This window comes from Haliotis rubra, unplaced genomic scaffold (genome assembly GCF_003918875.1).
Source record: "Haliotis rubra isolate DU_JTF1 unplaced genomic scaffold, ASM391887v1 Scf146, whole genome shotgun sequence".
Classification (NCBI taxonomy): domain Eukaryota; kingdom Metazoa; phylum Mollusca; class Gastropoda; order Lepetellida; family Haliotidae; genus Haliotis; species Haliotis rubra.
The window spans coordinates 100441-126428 of record NW_025765403.1 but is presented as its reverse complement, the minus strand read 5'-3'; the positions used below and the strand labels follow the sequence as shown (position 1 = coordinate 126428).

The window sequence follows — 25988 nt, the reverse complement described above, 5'->3', positions numbered from 1 at the left end:
CCTCCAAGGTTGGGGAGCTCATCTCTCCAACCGACGGCATCAGGGTTATGGACTCAGCTAGAAAGCAAACTCCACATAAACGCATTAGAGATGAAAGCTGTAATCAACGCCATAAGACATTGGAGCAACATTCTACAGAATGCGCACCTGATGATACATACCGACAACTCGACAGTGGCGCTTTATGTGAACAGACAAGGCTCAACGAGATCGCCGAACCTTTGAATTTAACCTTTCAACTGTTCAATTAATCCAAGATCTAAATCTACATGTCAAAGCATGCCACATTCTCGAGCCAGGAATATACTAGCAGACGACTCTCTCGCCACATCTACCGTCGCCGACAGAATGGATGCTCAATACAGAGATATTTGCACAGATAATCAAGCAAATAGGAGCCCGCTAGTAGATCTATTCGCCACAAGGTTCAACAATCAACTACCGACATTCGTGTCACCAGTGCCAGACCCACAAGCATGGGCAACAGACGCTCTAAGCATTTCATGGAAGGCCTCAATGCGTATCGCTGTCACTTCCCCAGCAATAATAATACCTCTAGTATTACAGAAAATCAACCAAACGCAGAGCCTACAACTCACTTTGGTCACTACTCTATTGGTCGGCCAGAGAACGTGGTTTCCCGCCTTTAATACAAGATATCGGTCAACCGGCACTAGAACTACCCAAGCGCCAAAAACCTGTTAATACATCCTCACACCAAACAGGTGCACAGAAACCCAGAAGTATTCAAACTTCACGTGCATGGACTGTATTAAAATGTGTTTAAACAAGAGAGGATATTCTACCAGGGCGCAAAAGCGTCACGCTTGCCTTTACGATACTCAACGCGTAACTTGTACGATGACAAGTGGCAAAGTTTCAAAAATTATGCAACAAACAAGGGTTTTACAGCGAGAGATGCTACGATCCTCAAGTGGCAGACTATTTGTGTTACTTACGGCAAAACAAACATTTAAAAGGCTCTCGACATTGTCAACATATCTTGCCGCACTTAGTTCTGTGATTTCTATGAGAACGGGTGTTAAATTAACAAGAACACCAGAGTTACTGGCCTTACTACGCGCTTTCCGATTGAGGACCAAAAGCGAAATTCCACTTCCAGCTTGGGATCTGAATGTAGTTTTACGACACCTCACAAGTGAGGATTACGAACCATTGAATCGATTAACGCTTGAATTTCTCTCACAGAAAACAGTCTTCCTGTTATCGCTAGCCACGGCAGCCAGAATATCTGAAATTCATGCTCTAGATTATGAGAGGATACAGTTTGATGAAAATCAAAAGACAGCGCACCTGGGATTAAGATGGGATTTCATCGCCAAAAATCAACTACCAGGTCAACCAGACAGGTTATTTCACATCCCTCGCGCTTATCCTCAATTCTTGGATCTCAAGATACATTGGACTTATCTCTATGCCCAGTAATGAGCTCTCATAATCTATTTACGCCGTTTCCAAAACAAGGCTAAGATCGCCAGAAGATTGTTCATCCCGCTATCGCCACAAATCAGACAGAAGTCTCTCGCACTCACCATATCAATATGGATAAGAACTGTCATTTTACGCCTATAAGGCAGCAGGACTGGACCCTCCAACAGCATCAAATCCCCATGAAATCAGGGCATTGGCATCCACCCTCTTCATGGTAACTGTTCATTGAATACAATTATGGAAGGATGCTTTGGAAATCTAACATGGTGTTTGCTAATCACTATCTCAGAGATATCACCACCGAGGACGCCTCTGGCATTCATCATTTCGGTCCTTGGTCCTCGCCAGCAATTGACAGTCCCTCAGAGGCTTAATATTCACCCCCACGAGATTATTAGATATATGATACATATATTCACTAGCTTATAACTCCATGGAGTTCTAGGGCTATGTACATATTTAGCTTAGGTTATTCAACCTTAAGCTCATACTGAGTTATATTCAGTGTACAGCTACGTTAGAGTAGCAGTTTATATATATATATTGATATATCAGTATATTAGTAAGGTAATACCCCACTTATAGTGTATATATCTATGGCTTATTATAAGGAAATATCCTAAGTCTCAATGCCTTATGAAGTTCCCGCAGGGGTTATTACAATATCACTTACTTAAATCACTAATTAATCCAAAGTATTCTGTTTACCCACCACCTCCGTGTGGATTCTACAAGAAGAGAGCATGAGTCAGGATAAGGAAAAATATGTAATTTTCTGAGTAAAATTGATATTTTATACTTATCCTGACTCATGAGGTTAGCTCCTCCCATCCTCCCCACATAACACTTTGGATTTCCCTGTAAATTCAAGTGTTGGGCTCGCAAAATCAGGAGAGAGTGAAGCATGAGGCCAGAGGGTGGCGACACCTGTTCCCGCCCTTACGGCAGGGGAGGTAACTCGTGGGTGAGTACCAATTAGTGATTTTACATTGAAGGGAGCTTCAATTAAGGAGATACAAGTGTTCCACTATGTTCGCAAGAGGAAGGGGACAAGCAAAAGAGCATGAGTCAGGATAAGTATAAAATATCAATTTTACTCAGAAAATTACATACTCCTTTATGACATTATTTTTGAAACTCGAAAACAAAACATTAAGGGGCTCCTGCTGTTAATTGACTTTGAAAAGGCCTTTGATACTGTTTCAAAACCTTTCATCTATTCTGTTATGAAAAAGTTCGGATTTGGCAACTATATGCTCAAATGGATATCGCTTTTAACAAGTAATGCCACTTCATGTGTCATTCAAAATGGCCACTTATCTGACTTTTTCCCTAATTCGAGAGGCTGTCGTCAAGGGGACCCAATTTCACCGTGCCTTTTTTCTTTTGTTGCCGAAATTCTAGGCATTATGATCCGTGAGAATTCTGATATCAAGGGTATTGTACTAAACCGTAAGGAATATAAACTAGGCCAATATGCTGATGACACTCAGCTTTTCCTGGATGGCACAGAGGATAGTCTAAAGGCAGCTATGGATACACTCTCTCTTTTATAGGATCTCTGGATTGAAAATTAATGTTGATAAAACTAAAGCAATATGGTTAGGGGCTATGATTAATAGTAAAGATATTATCTGTAGGAATATATATTGGATTGGGTTTCTGGTAACTTTGAGGTGTTGGGTATAGTATTAAATGCTAAGTTGAATCGACCTCTGGGTCATAAACACAAAAAGAATGGCTCAAATACTGAATACATTAGGAAATTGGCTTAAGAAGACATTTAACTGTTATCGGAAAATTACAGTTATTAAAACTCTAGCTCTTTCCTCCTTGGTTCATATCTTCACAGCTCTACCTAATCCACCAAATGCTTTTATTAAAGATTTAGAGCAAAAATTTTTCTTTTCTATGGAATGGGAAACCCGATAAAATAAAAAGAGTAACATTAAAAAAGGACCACCGGGAGGGGGGAATTAGGATGACAGATATCCTTTCTTTCATCGATTCACTAAAAATAACAGCATTGAAAAGATGCCTTTGTAGAGCTCCTCGCAATAACCCTTGCAATGTTCCCATTATATCATTACTTCAATTAGGAGCTAATAGTGATCTATCTAAGGAAGTGGATAACCTTTATTGGAAGGATGTGTTTCAGGCATGGACGAGGTATATATCATCTTTTAAAATTGATCAACATGACTATGAGAAAATACTTCATGAACCGTTGTGGCTAAACCATCAATTTGTTAACTCTTCTCTGTTTATCTCTAGTTGGTTTAATAAGGGTGTTACTGAGATTAAAGACTTATGTAACTCTGATGGACTACTATCTTTTGATGACTTTAAGAATAGATTTAAAGTTAAAGGTACCTTTTTGGATTACAATAGAGTTTTGAGTAGTATTCCCAATACATGGAAAGCCACATTAAATGACTATAAACTAGAAAATCAAAATCTTGGTATTAATGCAGCGATATTAACTCTGCTTACACCTTCAAAAGGCTGTAGAATATTTTACTTAACAAATTGATCAAATCAGATAGATTGCCTGATGTGTGTAGAAAATGGGAAGTTGTGATAAATATTGCTATACCCTGGGACGCTATTTTCTTAAATTATAGAAAATGTACTAAGGATATTAAACTCTTGGATTTTCAGTACAGATTCATTCACAAAGCTATCTACACAAGAAAAGAACTAGTAAAGATGAAAATAATTGATAATGATCACTGTATATTCTGTAAAAAGAATCTGAGGACATTGTACATGTGTATGTTTCATGTGATATTGTCCAGACTTTTGGAATGACTTAAGTACATATATTAAAAACACTGTTAATATTAATATCCTATTTACAAAATTTACTATATTACTGGGGATTAACACTGGCTACCTTTTTATTGATAATATCATTCTTGCGGGAAAAAGATTCATATATTTATCTAGTATTAATGATAGAAAACCATCCTTGGACACATTTCTAAACTCACTAAAAACAATTCTATCAATTGAAAGATATATAGCCAAAAAAATAATAACATGACAAAGTTCCAGAGAAAATGGCCCAAGGAATTGAAACTGTAGTATTCTTCTTAGATAAATATATGATACAATACCTACTATAAAGTGCTAATAACTACTATAAAAGCTCTACTCCTATTATATTATATCTAGCTATACTGTGTGCTATGAACTGAAATAACATCTCAAATTAAAATACTTATTTATATAAGTGTAGCATGCGCTATATACAGTATTGTTCTGGCGGATTAAATTGTTACTAGGTCATAATGGATATTTCATTACACTATTTTTTGTATAATGATTTTCCATGAAAATCAAGTGTAATATGTGTTAGCTCAAGACTATACCCTCTTAATATTTGATGCATATGTCATGCTTGTTTTACTATTTCACTAAATGATACTCAAATATCACCATGTATGCTTCACTGAAAGTTTGTCTTACTACATCACCAAATGATACTTAAATATCAACCCTGCACGCTTCTCTGAAATGCTTGTCTATTACTGTTTTTCATCAAGTGTCCTTATGCCATCCTATATCCTCTTAGTAGTTGATCCATATGTCATGATTGTTTTATTATTACACCAAATGATACTCAAATACTACCATGTATGCTTCACTGAAAAGCGTGTCTTACTACTTCACCAAATGATACTTAAATATCACCCTGCATGCTTCATTGAGATGTTTGTCTACTACTGTATTTCGTCAAATGTCATTATACCATCCTGTATGCTCCACTGGAATGTGGAACAGTGTGGCAGGGGATATTGATGATCATTTCTTCTTGTTTACAGACTGTCGCCATATAGCTGGAATGTGACGCTAAACAACAAACGAGTATAACACTTTGACACTGATTATATTTTCTTTTTTTCAGTCCAGTAAGATAAAGAAAGGCAGTAAAGGTGATGTGTCCATACTGAATCCTACTCTGATGGCGGCCGTTCCTGTAAGTATTTACACTTCAGTATATAATTCTGTTTGTATTCTGCAGGAAATGCCTTGTTTCATTCACCACTGTCTCTGATAGTAACTAAGCAAATGTGTTTCAGGTGATAATGGATAGGATCTACAAGGGTGTGTGGGACAAAGTCAATGGTGGAGGGAAGGTGGGACAAGCACTGTTTTCATTTGCCTATGAGTACAAGAGGAAACAGTTTGAGAATGGATATGACACACCGCTTCTGAACAAGTTAGTCTCTTATTTCAGCATGATCGGCTGGAATTGTTACTTATTAATGTGATTGATCATATAGTTAAATTTTTAACTAATCCTGCACTACTTACTTCCTGCACTTATTGCTTACAGCTCGAAAAGGCGTGGCTTGCCAGACGATGTTAAAAGACGTAGAACTGCAATCACTTCCTGGTCTTGGCTGCGCATGCATCACGGGAAGGTGACATCAGCCACCTCAGATTATTGCTTTTCGCACGCCTCACTAGACGTGTGGGTTGCCAGCTGTTCTTTGTATCCTACGGGATTTTTTGTGTGTGTGCTTAATAAACTGACTTTGTGTGTATTATTATTTTTGTCCTCTACGAGAAGTGTAGGTATTATCTTTCTCTTGTTATTTTAGTTCAGTAGTTCTGTTTAGTGATGTCGTTCGTTTATAACACTGTCCCGTCATCACTCTATCACTACGCCATTACAACACTTCGCCGTATTTGTAGTCGTGTTTTATTTGGTTCAGGCTTATATACTATACCATATGATAGTGGTATATTTATTATGTCTGTATTATGGTCTCTTTATCATTCAGTTTTTTGAGACTTTGTTCTCAACTATGCTGTTGTGTTCATTACCATTGTATGTAATGTTGTCATGTGCGTTTACTGGGTTTTCTGCTTTATTGCAGATCCATGTACAGCGCAAGTTGTATACATTGTAGGGGTGGGAAGTCTTGTAGAGACCCTCATCCCCGATGTTTGAATTGTACCACTCAATGTTTCCTTGGCCATAAATGTGCCAGCTGCGCTTTTCTTTCACCCAAGAGTTTCTCCGTTTATCTCCAGGTTTCTAGGAAGCGCCTGGGACAACAGAGACGGAAGAATATGTCTTCTACTTCGCTACATCTACATCCAGTGTTGCAGCGTCCACTGTTTCTCCGAGTGCATCTGTCACCAGCATCAAGATGATGACCTCGCCTCTTATGTCACCACGCGTTACAGCGTTTAGCGCTTCGGCGCTTGGCGCTCCCTCACCTCCTCCACTGTTGCTGATGTTGTCACCGCAGCGACCGATGGGTCAGCAGTTTGCGCCGTGTCAGGCACCCCAGGCTCCTGTGTCGCAGTCCTTTCAAGTGTTCCTGGGGCAGGCACCTTATGCGTATCACCCATCTGCAGGGTTTCCAATGCCTCAGGCGTCTATGATGCAGACGCCATACGGCCACTAGCAGTTTGATGTGTCCACGCTCAGCACTCTCTTGACTTTATTATCAGGTCAAGCCGGTACCTCAGCGCCTATGCCGTTTATGCCACCAGCAACATCGGCACCTCTCCCCCTTACAGCGCCTTTGCCACCTTTGCCACCTCCGACAATTACGGCACCTCTGCCTCCTCCAGCATCAGTGCCTATCCTGTCTACTGTGTCAGCCCCTGTGGTCACTGACCTGCGTGTGCATAATTCGTCGGCAAGGCTTCCTCTCCTTTTCTTCATGGGATTCAGAGTTTCAATGGAAATTATTCCACCAACCCTGGTCATCGTTGACACTGTTTAACAACGCCATTCATGACATTTATTGGGAGGTGTGTGAATTTGCCAAAGGGGAGACTGCCTTGAAAGCTTTTCAAAAGGGACAACGTCCTTCCTCCATGCCATCCAACACCTACCAGCCTCGGCGACCGTCTGTTCGGCGTGCCAGAAACACAGCGCCGTCTCGTGGCAGGGGACATGGTGCCAAGCCTAGATCAGACAGGGGAGGATATCAACGTCGCCGTGCTCCTGCCCAGGGCGAAGGGGCAAGTGAAGTGAGGGACATGCACGACTGGACACTCCCACCTCCAGTCGTCCCAGTTTATCCTACACCGGTAGGTGGGAGAATAGGGATCTTTTTGGAAAATTGGTCCTTCCTAGAGAATCAATACGTCACCGATATATTGAGGCAGGGGTTTCGGCTCCCCATCCTCTCCGATCCACCTCTGACGCTGTTCCCACTCCGGCACAATCACTCCAAGATTCAACACGACCTCTGAGCGGAAAACAGCGATTCTGTTGGAGAAAAGAGCCATCGAATTACTCCCGTATCCCGTCACAACACCAGGGTTTTATTCTCCAATATTCTTAGTGCCGAAGAAAGGGTCGACGAAAATGAGGATGATTCACAATCTGTCCTATTTCAACGAGACTTTCCAGGAACGTCCTCCGCACTTCCGAATGACGTTCCTCGAATACCTCAAATCTATGGTATGCGTCAAGTTTTCCTCATCAGCCTGGACCTGCAGGATGCACACCTCTATGTTCCAATCAACATTTCCAATGGGCTGTCGTCCCATTTGGAATTTCAACGGTCGCGTATCACAACTCCTATTTCCCGGTATCTTCATTTGAGGGGCATCAATTTCGACCCGTACCTGGACGATTGCCTTATGCACCTGTTAGACCTTCTGCTTCTTATACAACAACGGGATTTCACCCTTCGTCTGTTGCGCCAACTAGGTTGGCTGGTCAACTTGGACAAATCGGAGCTTGTCCCGTCTCACACTCTGACATTCATCGGAGGCCATTTCCAGACGGACAAGAACCTAGTTCAGATTCCTCTGGACAGGTGGGACAAGATTCAGTCTCTGATTCCACGTGCGCTCTCCGAACCTCTGTCTCTCCGAGAGTGGCAGGCACTCTTGGGATTGTTGATGTCGGCGCACAATCGTACCAGCAGAGGGCATCTTCAACTGAATCTTACCAGCAGAGGGCATCTTCAACTTCGTCCTCTGCAGCGCTTTCTTCAACCATACATTCGTCTGGCAGACGTTCATCAACGGTTTTGTCTTCCACCTCAGTTACATCGCTATCTTCTTTGGTGGACTCGCCCATTGAACATCTTAGGAGGAGTCTCTTTGACAGAGCGGCCTCCGGATTACCAACTGTTCGTGGACGCCATGCAGGGTTGGGGCGCTCACTTACACGACCAGACAGCCGCCGGCCTTTGGTCGAGTCAACACCAAAGCTGGCATATAAACAGTCTGGAGTTTGTGGCTGTGATCCTTGCTAGTCATCGACTACGAGGAACTTGTCTTCTGGTGGCCACAGACTACACCACGGTGGTATGGTACATCCGGAAGCAAGGGTCGACACGCTCACAGTTTCTTCTCGGTCAGACTTTTCGGCTCTTTCAACTGGTTGACGATCTCCACATTCTGTTGAGAGTTCAGCATATTCTGGGTAGCCGCAGTATACTAGCAGACGCTCTCTCGAGACCCAACAGAGTTGCTCCCACAGAATGGATGCTACACAAGGAGGCCTTCACTCTCCTAAGTCCCACACTGGGTTGATCAAACATAGATCTGTTTGCCACCAGCCAAAACCATCAACTGCCAGTGTATGTGTCCCCAGTCCCAGATTCAGCGGCTTGGGCGGTGGATGCTCTGAGCCTATCGTGGGAGGGGCTTCACGCGTATTCGTTTCCGCCACCAGTTCTTCTACCCAAAGTTCTCGCTAAAGTCAAGGAGACAACTTGCCTGCGACTGATTTTAGTCGCGCCTTGGTGGCCGGCCAGGAACTGGTTTCTTTTTCTAAAAAGTCTAGTGGTAGGAGATCCCTTCCCTCTACCCAAGTGGAGGAATGTTCTCGTGCACCCTCACAGCCATCTCCCTGCATCCTGCTCCAGATCGGTTCAATCTGCACTCATGGACCATTTGCAGAAAGCACTGAGTGCTAAGGGTTTTCGACCAGAGCAGCCAAAGCCATTGCAACGGTGCACAGAACTTTTACTAGACAGTTGTATGACGACAAGTGGCAGTCGTTTGAACGATTTTGTGTTATCAGGAAGCAGGATCCGCTGAAAGTGTCTCCTCAGTTCATAGCAGACTTCCTACTTTATCTTAAGGCGTCTGAAGGGAGGCACCATTGCCACGTATTTGGCGGCAATTAGCTCAGTTTTAGCGGTTTCCACTGACAGAAGGATTTCCAAAATCCCAGAATTACAGGCCATGCTTCGTTCGTTCAGACTTGAAGACCAGAAGTTGAAGTTTCTTCCGCCGGCATGGAATCTCAACACTGTTTTAGACCATCTCCATGGTGCACCTTATGAACCTCTTGAGAACGCTTCCCTCACTGATTTATCCAGGAAGACGGTTTTTCTTTTGTCTTTAGCGGACGAAAAAACAACTACCAGGTCAACCTGATTGACAGTTTTCCATTCCGCCATTATCATCTATTGTTGGCACTGAAGACGATGCTGAATTGCTTTTATGCCCGATTCGTGCGCTCAAAACTTACATTGATCGCACCAAAGGCGTCCATGGTACAAGGAAACGGTTATTTCTTCCCCTATCCCGGGCGTCACATTCAGATGTCAGCAAAAACACAATTGCCTTATGGTTAAGAACGACCATTCTTCAGGCATATAAAGTGGCTGGGCTGGACCCTCCTACGTCCTCTCATCCCCACGAGATTCGAGAACTTGCTTCGACTATGGCACTTCACAGTAATTGTACTGTGTCATCCATTATGCAAGGTTGTTTTGGGCGGTCGGACACAGTTTTTGCCAGTCAATATTTGCATGACTGGCTGTCAAGGACGTTAACGATGTCCACAGCTTCGGACCATTGGTGGTTGCTCAGCAACTCGCCATTCCCCGAAGAAAGTGATCCTCCTGCCTTGTGGTTTTCTTCCCACGGACCACCATGTGGGGAATGAGTTGTTTTTCTTCAGAAACAACTAGGTATGTCAGTTAAGGAGTTATCCTTGTATTTCAAGTCCATGCTTTTACTACATTCCTTAAGCTTCGCCAGCTTTAAAATTAGTGGTTTCTTTTCATTTAAGACTCAGTCTTATTTGGCGAATTACCACTACCTGATCGTCACTTTCGCTGATTCGCTCTCTGTTATAGGCGATTACCAACACTTCCCGAGCACGGGATTTACGGATTGAGCTCGCTGCTATTACATAAGCGGGCGATCCCTCAGATGACATGCCCACCTTCCAGCCTGTCGGATAAAAGTGCAGGAAGTAAGTAGTACAGGATAAGTTAAAATTTTTAGTAAAATCTAAATATTTTTGTATTGGTATCCTTATCCTGCACTACTTATGATAAGGGCCCACCCTGGCGCTATCAGCTACCTCCCCGCTTTATTTGCCATCTGTGGGATTTCTGTCAATAATCTGAGGTGGCTGACGGATGCGCAGACGAATAGCAGCCGAGACCAGGAAGTGATTGCAGTTCTACGTCTTTTAACATCGTCTGGCAAGCCACGCCTTTTCGAGCCATAAGCAATAAGTGCAGGAAGTAAGTAGTGCAGATTTTACTAATATTCGTAGTTGCTTGTTTGATAATCCATTACGTCCCTCAAATGCAATCATCCATTTATGTATCGTGATTGAGTTTAGTTTTACACCACACTCAGCAATATTCCAGCTATATTGTGACAGTCTGTAAATAATGAGTCTGGACCAGACAATCCAGTGATCAACAGCATGAGCATCGATCTACACAAATGGGAACCAATGACATGCGTCAACCAAGTTAGCGAGCCTGACCACCCGATCCCGTTTGACGCCTCTTACAACATGCATGGGTTACTGAATATCACATCCTCATGGTTCTCCATATTTATCATTAATGGTAAACATGATATAGCTAATATAGAATTGTGCTCTCTGACATCCTTGCATATTTTTTATTCCTGGTTTTTATTTTTTCCAAGATTTCCATATATTTATGTTATGTTATATTATGTCTAAATCAATTTCCCCGTTTTTACTAAAATAGGGTTCAACTTGTAGGAGTGTTAACTCCCATAATTACATTTTCCTGGACACAAGTTATAGACTGTTTCCTATGGTTTTACTTGAAACTGTCACTCTAGATTCTAAACATGCTGAATGAATTGTTTCAGACTTGTCTTCAGCAAGATCTGTAAGCTCCTGGGAGGAAAAGTGAGACTGATGCTGTGTGGTGGGGCTCCCCTGTCGGATGCAACACAGCGCTTCATGAACATCTGCTTCTGTTGCCCTGTTGGTCAGGGATATGGCCTCACAGAGACATGTGGTGCAGGAACTGTCACTGAAGGTAGAGTAGACAGATGGATTGGATGTTTCATGAGATTTGTGCCAGATGATTGGAGAACAGAATATACTGCTAAAAGCTGAATGTATTATCTATCCTGAGGACTTATACAGTAATAATGTGTGTTCCAGTGACAGACCTCAGCACAGGAAGAGTTGGAGCCCCCTTGCAGTGTTGCGAGATCAGACTACGTGACTGGCCTGAAGGTACACCCATGTTTGTCTTAGTTTACCTTACTTTATGGAAATGATTGGTTAAGAATACACATACCTAGTTTCCATTTATCCTTGATGCTTTCTTACAGTTAAACATTTTCCAACATCAGTATTGTCAATATTATTCTTTACTACATGTATTTAGTTAAGTGTATGAGCATAGAGTAGGAATGTTTATGGTGCAACAGCTTTTGATCAAATGTCAGTAGTTACATGGTGGAGCAGTTGTAAGGAGGTTGCAGTAATGGTGATTGGTGAGGTGAGATGAAAGTTGTTCAATGTCGTCTTTTATGATTATTGCTCATAGTTTAGTGTTGTTTATGGTTACTGAAAGATCTTAAGGTGTTGTAAATCACACTTACGTTTATTAGCTTTGCCCCATCTGATGTTGTTCTGTCTTTAAAAGGTAACTACACCAGTGCCGACAAGCCCTGCCCTCGAGGGGAGATCTTGGTGGGTGGTGGCAATGTCTCCATGGGCTACTACAAGAATGAAGAGAAGACCAAGGAAGACTTCACTGAAATTGGAGGCATCAGATACTTCTGTACTGGAGATATTGGTCAATTCGATGCAGACGGATGTTTGAGAATCATAGGTCACTATCAAGTTTTCTTATTGTGCCTTAATTATCTAGTATACAGATGCTGTGGGTTAGAAAAGGGATCCAGTCACTGGGAATAATGTGGAGTGCAAAACAACAAAATAAGCAAATTGTACTGTAAGGAAGTCATAAATTGTCAATACAATTCTTGAAAGATTAAAATATATTTGAATTGAAGAGGAATGATAACACTTCGAGTCAACTCTTGTTGTAGCTTAATAGTGCTCTTGTCGTAATTGTCTAATTTCCTTTTACTGGTTTGAAACATGCAGTAGAATTATTTCTTGACTATTCAATATGAGTTTGATAACTAGCATTACACAAGAGGAAATCATTAACAATAACGAGATGAGGCTTCAAGCTATTCACTTTTGCCATATTTGTCTCGTTATGCATTGACCTTAGTTCATTAATATTTACTGCTGCTGAGATTATGTCTTTAAAAACTTTGTTTTATGGCTCTGTAAAGTAATAAATCTTTTCCTTACTATCCCAAACCACACTGTGTCAATATTAACTGGGTATACTTAATGAGTCTTCATCAGCTGGACTTTCCTTTTTAATACAAACAACATGTTTCCATATGCATTTCAGATGCCAGTGTATATTAGAACTCACTTCCTCATTTCAACATCAATGTTATGTTCCCCAGATCGTAAGAAGGACCTTGTTAAGCTTCAGGCTGGAGAGTATGTGTCCCTGTCCAAGGTGGAGACAGCTGTGAAGATGTCCTCACTGGTGGACCAGGTCTGCGTGTGTGCAGACAGTCTCTACAACTACACAGTGGCACTTGTTGTCCCCAACCAAAACAACCTGACCAAGCTGGCCCAAGAACTTGGCATTAATGGGATGGAGTTCAACCAGCTGTGTGAAAACACCAACCTGGTCAAAGAGGTTCACAAGAGGCTGTGTGCATTGTCGGCTAAATGTTAGTATATCTTAAATACTGGGTTTTTCATGATAGGTAATTTGTGTTGTGTATTTCATGCAATTATATTCTGAAATCATTCTCTTCTCACAGAGGTTACTTGTCATATCTTCCTACAAACCTCTGTTCTAATACGGCCCTTTCATGGTGTGAGTGTTCAGGATTCGTGATTGGTTGAAGTCATATTTAGTTGTGCAGTCAGTGAAATTGTTTCAAAAGTGATCATTCGCAAGGCCTCAGTAATTTCCATATGCTTTGGGAAAACTGGAATCTCTTCCCCTGCCCGATGCGCAAATGTTTCTTCTAGACAGAACTCAGTCATTTAATGCCGGATCAATGGCGTCTCCATCGCCCTCGTTGACAACGGACAAGCTTACCATTAAATGCCTTGTGTGTCACATCAACACAAGTCCCCAGCAGAGAAGAGGGATATTTGTGGCCCCATTCTGATTGGATAGAAAGAAGGGAGATAATTCGTGTTGCGCTTTTTTGCCACTAGGGGATTTTACGAGAACCGGGAAATATGGCCGAATTAGAACAGAGGTTCGTATGATGATATAACAATTAACAACCAGATATATAATTGTTTCAGCGGCATTTTTAAAGTTGGTTAGTAAATAGTGAAACATACAACTTTATGAATAACAACTTCTTTTTGCATAGAGTGATGTCTTGATGTAGATTTTTACACTGTTATCAAGCAAACAGTGATAACTTGATAACAGTGAAAACATGAACATCAAATGTCACTGTTCCATATGCCAGAACTTGTTATCATTAAAGTTGTACTCTTCAAGAAAAAGATATACTGTAAACGTATTATATTTCGCGCAGGTTTTATTTTCGTGCTTTTCGTAGAAAACATTTTAGCTGAAAATTTATACACCGCGAATAAATCTGTCATTCGTTCAGTCTAGCAACGCTCGCCCCCGAGTTGTTACCATAACACATCAAGTTTGAAGACAGAAATCTACGGGAATCTTAAAATGACGACTGATTGTAGCATAAAGAATCATACTTAACTGTCGCTGTAATGGATTTCCCAAAACATAATTAAATAATGAGCCAAATCCCATCGCCGAATTAGCGAAAACAGCAATGTGTGTTGTGGCCGCCATGGAAATTGGTCACATGTTCTATTTCGACCAATCGTAGTGACAGATGGTTTGATACAAAACAGATTACCATGAAACGACTCGGAAAGAAATAATACAGCAGTATTTTATTTATTCATTAAGATTTTATTTACCAGTACATCATGAAGCGAATAGTCACTTAACACTCAATCATCTCATTCACAACAACCCGGCTTGTTTGAAATCACAAAGAGCTTCATATACACATTCGCAATGCCATCGTCAGATCGTCAGAATTCGGAACATAAGACTGATGTGTTTTTCATCTCTTTATATACTAGTACTTGCATCACGATATCTCACTTCCTAAGCACTTAATACTGCCGTGAGTAAACGGATTACTGTGTACTAGTATATCGCACAGATAGGGATTTCCTGTGAGTAAGCAATAAACGCCGCCTGACAGGTTAAGCCACTCTGTTTGTTTTCACTGCTATTAGTGGCGGCCAAACAGCTGGCAGTTCCGGCAATTACTGATTGCGCGAATAATTGACCGCGCGATGTAGTCTAAACTGTCAATTCCGCGAAAATTGCACCACGCGAAAATAAGTACGTTTACAGTATACTTCAAATATAATCTCATCTTTTCCATCGTTTCTCCACAGCTAAGCTGGAGAAGTTTGAGATCCCACAGAGAATCAAGTTATGTCCAGAAGGCTGGACACCAGAGACTGGCCTGGTGACGGATGCCTTCAAACTGAAGCGGAGAAACATTGAAGCCCATTTCAAGGCAGACATACGCTCCATGTACAGTTGACATTAAAGCCTACATAAAGTGTGTTGTGTAGTAGGAGTGTTCACCACAGAAGCGCCAAGTCACACGGGATAAGTCCACGATGATTCAAGATTTGAAACTAGTTATACACAGTGTGAGTTACATATCCTATAGCATTGATTGGCACTGATGGTTGTTACTGATACTCCATACATACATCATCAACCAATTGATAGGTGTGCTATACAGAACTATAACTACCGCCCTTTTTAGCCTAGTTCATAAAGTATTGTCTTTTAAGCTATTTTCTGCTCAAGTTCATGTTCCTAATTTTATTCCCTCCATCCCTTTGCTAAGACTCTTTGTTGTAAAGTTTAAGAATTTAAGTATACAGTGTTACCCTATAGATGAAGCATTCCATGTGTTTAGTAGTAGCTGGTAGTAGACAGCTTCTGAATTACCTTGCTGTAACCAGCGGTGTTATCACCAGTAATACACTGTGAGCTTAATGTTGCTGTGTTGCAGTCAGGGTGTGGTGTGAAGTGATATGAGATCAGTTTACCAGCTGTAGTTGGCCCCTCGGTGATAGATTGTGTCCTATTGTGTCAAGGTCCATGTACTCTTAGTATCCCCTTAGGGAATTCCACCCTACAAATGGTAGCTGGATGATTTCATGTCATTGTTTCCCTACTACTGGTCATAATTAACAAGAGCATGTATTCATGAAACCCTGTTTAAATGATTTGCTGTAAACCACTTTGTGTTTCTTACATAAGGGGCAGTGGGGTAGTGCAGTAGGTAAAGTGGTTATCACGCCGGAAGCGAGGTTCGATTCCTCACATGGGTACAATGTTGCTGGAATGTTGCAAGAAGTGGCGTAAACGCATACTCACTCACTCACTTCTTACATGATGCCACTTATGATGAGGCTCAAAGTAATATAATCTCAACTGATAATGATAAATTTCATTTGGAGAACTACTAATCATTTAGTGAATCGGTTCTGTCATTTCAAGGCCATTTTAACTTATTGAATCTAGAAGACAAATACATGTATTTCAAATCACTTGACAGTGAGTGAATTTGATTTTGATTTTGAGAGAAATTTCTTCCAAACTGAAGTTTAGAGCTAGTAAGTGGGATATGAGAACATATAGCATGTCTTAACATAAACACAGTGAACTATGTAGTACTTGGTATAATCCAAACCATTCTGTGTGTACATGGACCAGTGACACAGTGGAAGGACAGCCTTGCTCATATCATATTTAATATACTCGTACATACATACCACATCTATTTACCTTGTTTTTGTATCATGAATTTATCTTAATTATCTCACAACTTGTGTCACACATCGTGTAATCAGCTTCAGATTATCACCGTTACTCAAAGATCCAGTCATAACAAGATCTGATATTTATGGCACATCATATCCCATCAGTATGCAGAGAAATACATACCCAATTATTTAACATTTCTGTTTGTCATTGTTGCAATGATTATACTTTTTGTTCAAGTTTAATAATTCTAAAGATTAGGTCAGACTTTTTTGTATTTTTCAGTTACCTGGTTTGAGTGATTTTACACTTTTTGTTACTGTATTATCTTCACATATATCAAGTCAAAGAATTTTACACTATTTTTTAGTGATTAAGATGTGATGTTCTGTCGTCATGAATAGACAGTTTCCAAGTTATTTAGTTGGATGTTGAATTTCCATGTTAGCCATTATTATTGAATTATTGTTATGGAATTACCATCACCATATTGAGGATTTATTCGTGATATTGACACCAAGGTGATGATGCTTCTGGTGTATGGTTCAAATGTTATTGTGAGAGTTAACATAGACATATTTTGCTGTTAAAACAGTATGGAGCTCTGCATGGTTGTCACTAGGATCCGGTTGAATTAAATTTTATTTTAGACGGTCATACTCAACAAACTCTCCTATCAACATGCTTGTTATTGATGTGCGTTAAATATGTGCTAATTATATGTGCAATGTGATTGTAGTTAGTTGAGTGAGAAGATGAAATCAACGAATGATTGTAGTGAAACTGACAAGATGAATATCTGAGTGACAGGTGCCTGAATTCAGCATGGCTTGCTTGGTGAGCACTGTGTGTATCTTAAAGTTAACTGCATATGGTTTTGAAGTGAAAACATGGTTTTATGTTGTATCAGAGGCTTCAAGAAATGCTAACTGAATGGTTGTATTTAATTAGTGTCAGTTGTTCAGATCACCAATACTGGCACCATTCATGTTTTAGTAATGTTTACTTAAACACTTTCTTTACCAGCACCTGGAACCAGGGTACAACTTTTGCATCATGAATGATGCTCTGTGTTCCTGAAAGTGAAAAATGTGATACATTATCATGTGGCAACGTGAAATGATAGTTAAAAGTGTGATTGTTTGTGGTTATATATGCACAGCACTGACAGCCTTACTAGTTTACAATTTACGCTTATTGTACATTTCAATCAGATGATGGTCTGTTTCTCCTGATCATGGCAATAATATTCACTTGCTACAATGACTGTAGCAAACTAATAATTTCTTATTTCTTCTGTTGTGCATTTATTTTCATGACTGGTGATTGCCCCCATGTGATCCTGACAACTTCTTAGACAAAATACTATGTGTAGGTTGACTAAAGTTTGATGAGTTCATTACTTCTAATTATCGTAGAATTAATTGATTGCCATAAGAAAAGTGTTCCAGATGAGTTAGAAATGTTCTTGTTAGACAAGAGTATAAACAGCATTGTGTATTTGATAGCATCATCATTAAACCTTTCATCCATCTAGGCTGATGATGAGTATATTCCATAGTACCAATACAGCTTATCTTCATTCTAGATTCCATTCACTGTATCTTGATTATCAATAAAGTGCTGTCATTCAAAGGTCGTATCTTTATTTGTCTCGCCTTAGGTTTTTAAATGATATTTCAGAAGTAACATATGTTATATTTGGGATTACACTTTCTTAATAAGGTACAGTACTTTTTGGGTTGAGTCCCATCCGGAATTCGAACCCACACCCTCAGAGTCACACACTTAATTGCCAGCACACAATATAAGTCGCCTAACACGCTCAGCTACCGCGACTTCCACAAAAATGGAAGTCAGACAACTGATTTTTCAGAAGGACATTACCATTGTGTAACATATTCAAAAATAGAACTGATCCAAAGCAACTTATCGAAGGAGCCTTCTTTCCAACGATCATACAATGCTATCCTCTCTGAGAAGTCAAGAACAGGTCAGGTTTGCCATTCTTTGAATGTATCAGCTGTCTGGTGGGAGTATATATACATATTTCTTACAAGTCTCAGATAATTTCAACTTCAAGTTTCAATACAGAAAGTAACTGCATGATATAAATAGAGTAAGTGGTGTGTTACTGAAAATAACAACATAGTATTTGGTCAGTGTTTTATAACAAATTTATTGCAAGACACACACCTACAGTTTGGCATGAAATGCATGTGGACCCGTTTTTTTGTAAATATCTCTTCATCCAATGACCCAATCGATCTCAAACTGTGCAAGTGGATGTTTTGTCAGACAACCTAATCACATGGTAAATCACCGATTTTATGCATTTGTATTAAAGAATCTGTCTTTGTAACTGTCAACAAAATAAACAGAAGAACGGAGACGGCTTGCAGAGGGAGGGAGCCAATGACCTGTAACAGCGGCAGTGTTGGGTCATAAAGGTAAATGCACGTGCAGTTCATGATAGTTACCTGTGCACTGCACAGTGATAGACCGTTTGGATCATTCACATTGACTACTAGCTGTCATCATGAAAGCTTATTCATATGATGCTAAACGTTTAATTAGAAATGTGTTGAATTTTTTTTTAAAAAGAGAGCAAACGTAGCAAACCGATTTATAAGGTGTCGGATTACATGAAACGTACAACTGTTGCTCTTGGCATGAAAAAGAACATCGTGCTAAAAATTGTGAACAATTAACCAACAAATAATAAACAAAACCTTGTACAAAAAGGTAGGCATCCAAAGATAGATTCTTTTGACATCAGGGTCATCAGCATAGCTGACCTACATTGACGAACGTTGACCTTTATGACCCAACACTGAAAGAGGTCTGGAGAAGCAAACGACTGGCCATGGGGGTACAGCAATGATACAGTGCTACAAAACGCCTGTTACAACAGGTGCAACATATCAGATGGATGGGCATTGTATACTCCTACAAAGTGGCGTTACCTTCTTGCCTTTGCTCAAAGAACAGAACATAATCTCGAATCATGTTTTCCCAGGAGCTATCATTATTCAGATTTCCATTGACAATGACAAGCTTTGTTCTCCCTGAGGTCAGATCGAATCGCATTCCATTACACTTAGCGCCCCCTTCCCCCGCCAAATTGACAACATTGAGTGACACAAGCATTGTTTGGTTAAAGACGCTTGGTGTGTCTGCCGGTGACGAAGTAGCAAAACATGGGTGTGTCGCCCTCAGTTGTGTACGGTTCGCTCACTAATTGGTTTCAAGCTAAGAATGGTGCCAACTGTTAATCTGTCCAGTAAAGGTTGTCCAGACGTGACGTAATAAGTGGATGACCGGTCCGGGGCAAATCTAGTGTAACCATGCACCACCTACTTTTTTATGTGATAAGTACGAAAATACTACCTGTTGATCCTTTTAAGCCTAATTACGCATATTAAACAAAGTTGAAACAATTTCCTTGTAATCTGAGTAGAATACACATAAACGTGAATATCAACAAGGTCATAAAGTATGGTCACCATGACTACGCCACCAATCTGATTGTCACACAGTTTTCAAATACAGATTGCTGTGATTGTGTGAACCATCACCCACGACCAGATCAGTACGTGGTGCAGCCACCTCTCGCACACATAACACCTTCTAGCCTCCTCTTAGTACTGGCGATGAAGGGTCGAATTCCTCTCCCATTCCTCATGGAGTGCCCGCGTTATTTCCTGCAGATTTTTGATAGGAGGATCAGTAGCTCGAACCTGTCTTCGAAGATAGTCAGGAAGATGTCCGATGGGGTTCCTATATCGGGGCTCTATGCGGCTATGGTAATGTTCCGAAGGCGTGGTTCTGCGAATGGCCGATGGCAGCTCGAGAACGGTGAGGTCTAGCATTGTGCTCCATGTATATCGGACAACTGGAGAGGTAATGGTTACCTACATGTTTCACGCCTGCTACCCAGTGCTTCCTGTTGATAACGTTGACCTTGAAGTGTATAAGGTACTGTAATGAGATCCAGTTTGCAATCAGACGAAATGCAACCTCGCGCCAAGGGTTCAGATGCATTGGCCATCACCTGTGGTATGCCTCGTTAAGACGTTCCATACGCGACAACGGCCGCGGCGTGGAAGATGGCGACTTTCATTAATGAAGACCATGTCTTCAAGTTTTCTCGGAGCCTGCACCATGCCACACATGCATGCCTGTTCCTCTGTAAGGAAGGGACGTCGGATCGGATGTGACCTGAGTCTAGCAGCCCACAGCCTCCTTGTGATGGTACCGGCAGAGAGTCGGACTCCCACTGTCCATTTCCGGCGCAGTTCTTCGGCATGGATCATGAGATTGCGTCTTGCCTGGGTCTTCCAGGTTTTGGACGATCCTTTACTTCACTTGTAGCTACAAAATGTCGACTAATTACCTCGAGCTCGTGGTTAATGTTCAAGTTAGTACCGACCTTGCGATAGGACATCCCTGCTTTATACATGCCAGTGGGCTTCACCAAGTAGTGATCGACCGGCGTTGATTGACTCCGACATATCTCCAAATCTACCCAATCGTAAATTAAAAATGAAGTTCCCCTACTTTTTTAAAGAGTATATGTTCAACTCGCTTAATGAACCAGTTAACTCTCCTGGTGTTATATATATAGTGTTAAGACCCCGTTAGTGACAGTATATACCATGATGTCAGTTTTGATGTTACAAGCCCCCTGTGTCTCATCACACAGCCCATTCAATTCAAGATATTGCATATGTTTTGCATCTGTTTCATTTTTTATCTTTGTCTACACATCGAGATATACCGATAATTATGTTATAAAAAATTTAGTTTCCATTAAGAAAATATCCTAAAATGTGAAAAGTTACTTCCATTTGACTAGATATCCAGTGTTTGTTGTATTGGTTGTTCGGCTCCAAATGCTGTCGATCAAGCCCCTTGGAGAGCGAGCGATGCAGTCAATTTGGTGAAAAAAGATATATAATTATTGTCCTGAACATCATTCTCACATTAGTAGCAACATATCGTTCCATTGATGCAAAACGAGAGGAAAAGCGCACAGAAAGCCTTGCATTTGGCCAAGCGTGTTTACAAATAAATGTCCATGATATGCAATTTTGGTGTGGCCGAGATGCATTGCTGTTAGTATTTGTGTGTTTGTTTGTTGTTTACGCTGCACTCAGCAATATTCCAGCTATATGGCGGCGGGCTGTAAATGATCGAGTCTGCCATGGACCATGTAATCAAGTGATCTGCGCCATGTGCATCGATCTACGCAATTGGGATACGATGACATGTGTCAACCAAGATCCCGTTAGTCGCCTCCCTCGACAAGCATAGGTTGCTGAAGACTATTATTCTAACCCAGATCTCACGGGTTCTGATGATGTAATGCTAAGTCAGTACTACCCCGAAATGTGAGTTAACTCTTAAAGGAACAAATCACAAACTGCCATGCCATTTTCACTTCTGATTTTATTAATTCTGTTCCAAAAATTTACAACAAATATAGAATAGAAGAATATCTGTTTATAAGTATCATCGGATATAAACAACAGTACTCAAATATGAAAGTTAGATAAAAATATATGTTTCACTGCCAAGCGTACTATTTGTCAGTTTTTCAATAATATGTGTAGGCAAGAAGCATTATGCGACTATAGGTAAGAGGTGCATTCTTGTAATCTGAGTAGAATACACATAAACGTGAATATCAACAAGGTCATAAAGTATGGTCACCATGACTACGCCACCAATCTGATTGTCACACAGTTTTCAAATACAGATTGCTGTGATTGTGTGAACCATCACCCACGACCAGATCAGTACGTGGTGCAGCCACCTCTCGCACACATAACACCTTCTAGCCTCCTCTTAGTACTGGCGATGAAGGGTCGAATTCCTCTCCCATTCCTCATGGAGTGCCCGCGTTATTTCCTGCAGATTTTGATAGGAGGATCAGTAGCTCGAACCTGTCTTCGAAGATAGTCAGGAAGATGTCCGATGGGGTTCCTATATCGGGGCTCTATGCGGCTATGGTAATGTTCCGAAGGCGTGGTTCTGCGAATGGCCGATGGCAGCTCGAGAACGGTGAGGTCTAGCATTGTGCTCCATGTATATCGGACAACTGGAGAGGTAATGGTTACCTACATGTTTCACGCCTGCTACCCAGTGCTTCCTGTTGATAACGTTGACCTTGAAGTGTATAAGGTACTGTAATGAGATCCAGTTTGCAATCAGACGAAATGCAACCTCGCGCCAAGGGTTCAGATGCATTGGCCATCACCTGTGGTATGCCTCGTTAAGACGTTCCATACGCGACAACGGCCGCGGCGTGGAAGATGGCGACTTTCATTAATGAAGACCATGTCTTCAAGTTTTCTCGGAGCCTGCACCATGCCACACATGCATGCCTGTTCCTCTGTAAGGAAGGGACGTCGGATCGGATGTGACCTGAGTCTAGCAGCCCACAGCCTCCTTGTGATGGTACCGGCAGAGAGTCGGACTCCCACTGTCCATTTCCGGCGCAGTTCTTCGGCATGGATCATGAGATTGCGTCTTGCCTGGGTCTTCCAGGTTTTGGACGATCCTTTACTTCACTTGTAGCTACAAAATGTCGACTAATTACCTCGAGCTCGTGGTTAATGTTCAAGTTAGTACCGACTTTGCGATAGGACATCCCTGCTTTATACATGCCAGTGGGCTTCACCAAGTAGTGATCGACCGGCGTTGATTGACTCCGACATATCTCCAAATCTACCCAATCGTAAATTAAAAATGAAGTTCCCCTACTTTTTTAAAGAGTATATGTTCAACTCGCTTAATGAACCAGTTAACTCTCCTGGTGTTATATATATAGTGTTAAGACCCCGTTAGTGACAGTATATACCATGATGTCAGTTTTGATGTTACAAGCCCCCTGTGTCTCATCACACAGCCCATTCAATTCAAGATATTGCATATGTTTTGCATCTGTTTCATTTTTATCTTTGTCTACACATCGAGATATACCGATAATTATGTTATAAAAATTTAGTTTCCATTAAGAAAATATCCTAAAATGTGAAAAGTTACTTCCATTTGACTAGATATCCTGTGTTTGTTGTATTGGTTGTTCGGCTCCAAATGCTGTCGATCAAGCCCCTTGGGGAGCGAGCGATGCAGTCACTTTGGTGAAAAAAGATATATTGTCCTGAACATCATTCTCACATTTGTAGCAACATATCGCTCCAATGATGCAAAACGAGAGGAAAAGCGCACAGAAAGCCTTGCATTTGGCCAAATAAATGTCCATGATATGCAATATTGCTGTGGCCGAGATGCATTGCTGTTAGTAGTTGCTTGTTTGTTGCTTAACGCTGCACTCAGCAATATTCCAGCTATATGGCGACGGGCTGTAAATGATCGAGTCTGCCATGGCCCATGTAATCAAGTGATCTACGTCATGTGCATCGATCTACGCAATTCGGATACGTATCGATGACATGTGTCAACCAAGACAACGAGTGTGTCCACCCGATCCCGTTAGTCGCCTCCCTCGACAAGCATAGGTTGCTGAAGACCAATTCTAACCCAGATGTTCACGGGTTCTGATGATGTAATGCTAAGTCAACACTACCCCGAAATGTGAGTTAACTCTTAAAGGAACAAATCACTAACTGCCATGCCATTTTCACTTCTGATTTTATTAATTCTGTTCCAAAAATTTACAACAAATATAGAATAGAAGAATATCTGTTTATAAGTATCATCGGATATAAACAACAGTACTCAAATATGAAAGTTAGATAAAAATATATGTTTCACTGCCAAGCGTACTATTTGTCAGTTTTTCAATAATATGTGTAGGCAAGAAGCATTATGCGACTATAGGTAAGAGGTGCATTCTTGAAAACTTAAGGAACCCAAATATATCTATACTCATGAACATTAGGCTGATTCCTTTGCACGCTAAATTGTACGCCGTACAAGCAAGCATATAGCCACAGACCCATACACCGGTCGAATAACCAGGGGCCCGTTTCACAAAGCGATCATAGCGTTACGATTCTCTTAAGCTTTTGTTTAAGTATAGGAGTTACGATCATCTTACCGCTACGATCGCTTTGTGGAACGGTATACCCAGGGACCGGTTTCACAAAGCGATCGTAGTCTATGTTAAAGTATGGGAGCTACGATCACCTTAGCGTTACGATCGCTTTGAGAAATGGAGCCCTGGGCCTAGATTTTAGAAGCTCTCTTAACGCTAAGATAGTCGTAAATTAATGTTAATGTATGGCACTTACGACTATCTTAGGGCTAAGAGAGGTTCGAAAATCTAGGCCCTGCTTCTCATTATCTACGGACATACCGATCAGTCAGGGTTTTACCTCGACTCACAGACTTGGGGGCCCGGGGGGACTCCCAGTTATCAGTTAACTCCCAGTTATCGGTTTTACGGGTCCTTTCAGGAAATACGAGGGTCCTGTGAAGTAACAGTGAAGAGAACTGTATGTTTTGATAATTTCTTTTAACCCTGGAATGAATCATTGATAATGTGGTGGATGAAATTATGCAAGAAGCTGCTGTGAAAGAAACTGAAAAAAAACTCTGTGTAGTAGGTACAATGGATAGTATTGTGCGTCCCTTTGAACGCAGCGATTTATTTTCTGCCTCCATTCCCTACATTTCTGAGTACTGGACGCGTAAAACCCTGCGATATATATGTCACATAAAATGTTTACCAATTAGCGCTTATACCAGCTGATAAGACAGAAATAATATTATCTTTTCAAAAATACCTTTCTACAGAAAACAAATACTTTAATGAAATCAAAGGGGATCCCAGAATTATTGTTTATATGAGGCTTTTAGGCAATCCATCCATACTTATTCCAGATTTGAGCTGGACTCCTGGAATGTATTCCATAGGGTCACGGAGACACCTCTCAATAACCCTAGTGAGTGAGTGATTGAGTTTAGTTCTACGCCGCTTTTAGCAATATTCCAGCAATATCACGACAGGGGACACCAGGCATGGGCTTCACACATTGTACCCATGATGGGAATCGAACCCGGATCTTCGGTGTGATGAGCGAACGCTTTAACTATAGGCTACCTCGCCGCCCCTCAGTACACCTAATTACTGAGTAATAATTATAGTAATGCAAGCAGAGGAAGTTGGAAGGGTGGGGTGGGGGTTAAATGGATAAATTATTGCTTGTTCCTGCAGATGATCCCTTATGTTTCTGTGTTACAAAGAACACTAGTTCGTCAGAAAAAACAACAACAACAAAAACCAAGTCAAAACATTGATTACACAACAGTCTCGTTTCCTCCTATTGCGCAACTTAGTACAATAACCAGTCTATAATTTTGCGACCAACTCATTCAACTGGATATATAAATATTAATCAGTATTATTTGATACATCTAATCACTTGTATATTG

At 41.0% G+C, this 25988-nt stretch overlaps 1 protein-coding gene across 3 annotated transcripts in view; it reads left to right on the top strand.

Annotated features, from left to right (window-relative positions):
* Positions 1-18218, top strand: part of LOC124269620 (long-chain-fatty-acid--CoA ligase 4-like) — a 51696-nt gene extending 33478 nt beyond the window's left edge. For all 3 annotated transcript variants that reach the window (XM_046704651.1, XM_046704652.1, XM_046704653.1), the window contains 7 exons: positions 5363-5434; positions 5538-5677; positions 11539-11711; positions 11840-11914; positions 12330-12518; positions 13177-13452; positions 15194-18218. In XM_046704651.1, the coding sequence (XP_046560607.1) occupies positions 5363-5434; positions 5538-5677; positions 11539-11711; positions 11840-11914; positions 12330-12518; positions 13177-13452; positions 15194-15345 (1077 nt within the window). In that variant the 3' untranslated portion in view covers positions 15346-18218. The remainder of the gene's footprint in view (positions 1-5362; positions 5435-5537; positions 5678-11538; positions 11712-11839; positions 11915-12329; positions 12519-13176; positions 13453-15193) is intronic.
* Positions 18219-25988: the final 7770 nt, after the last annotated feature.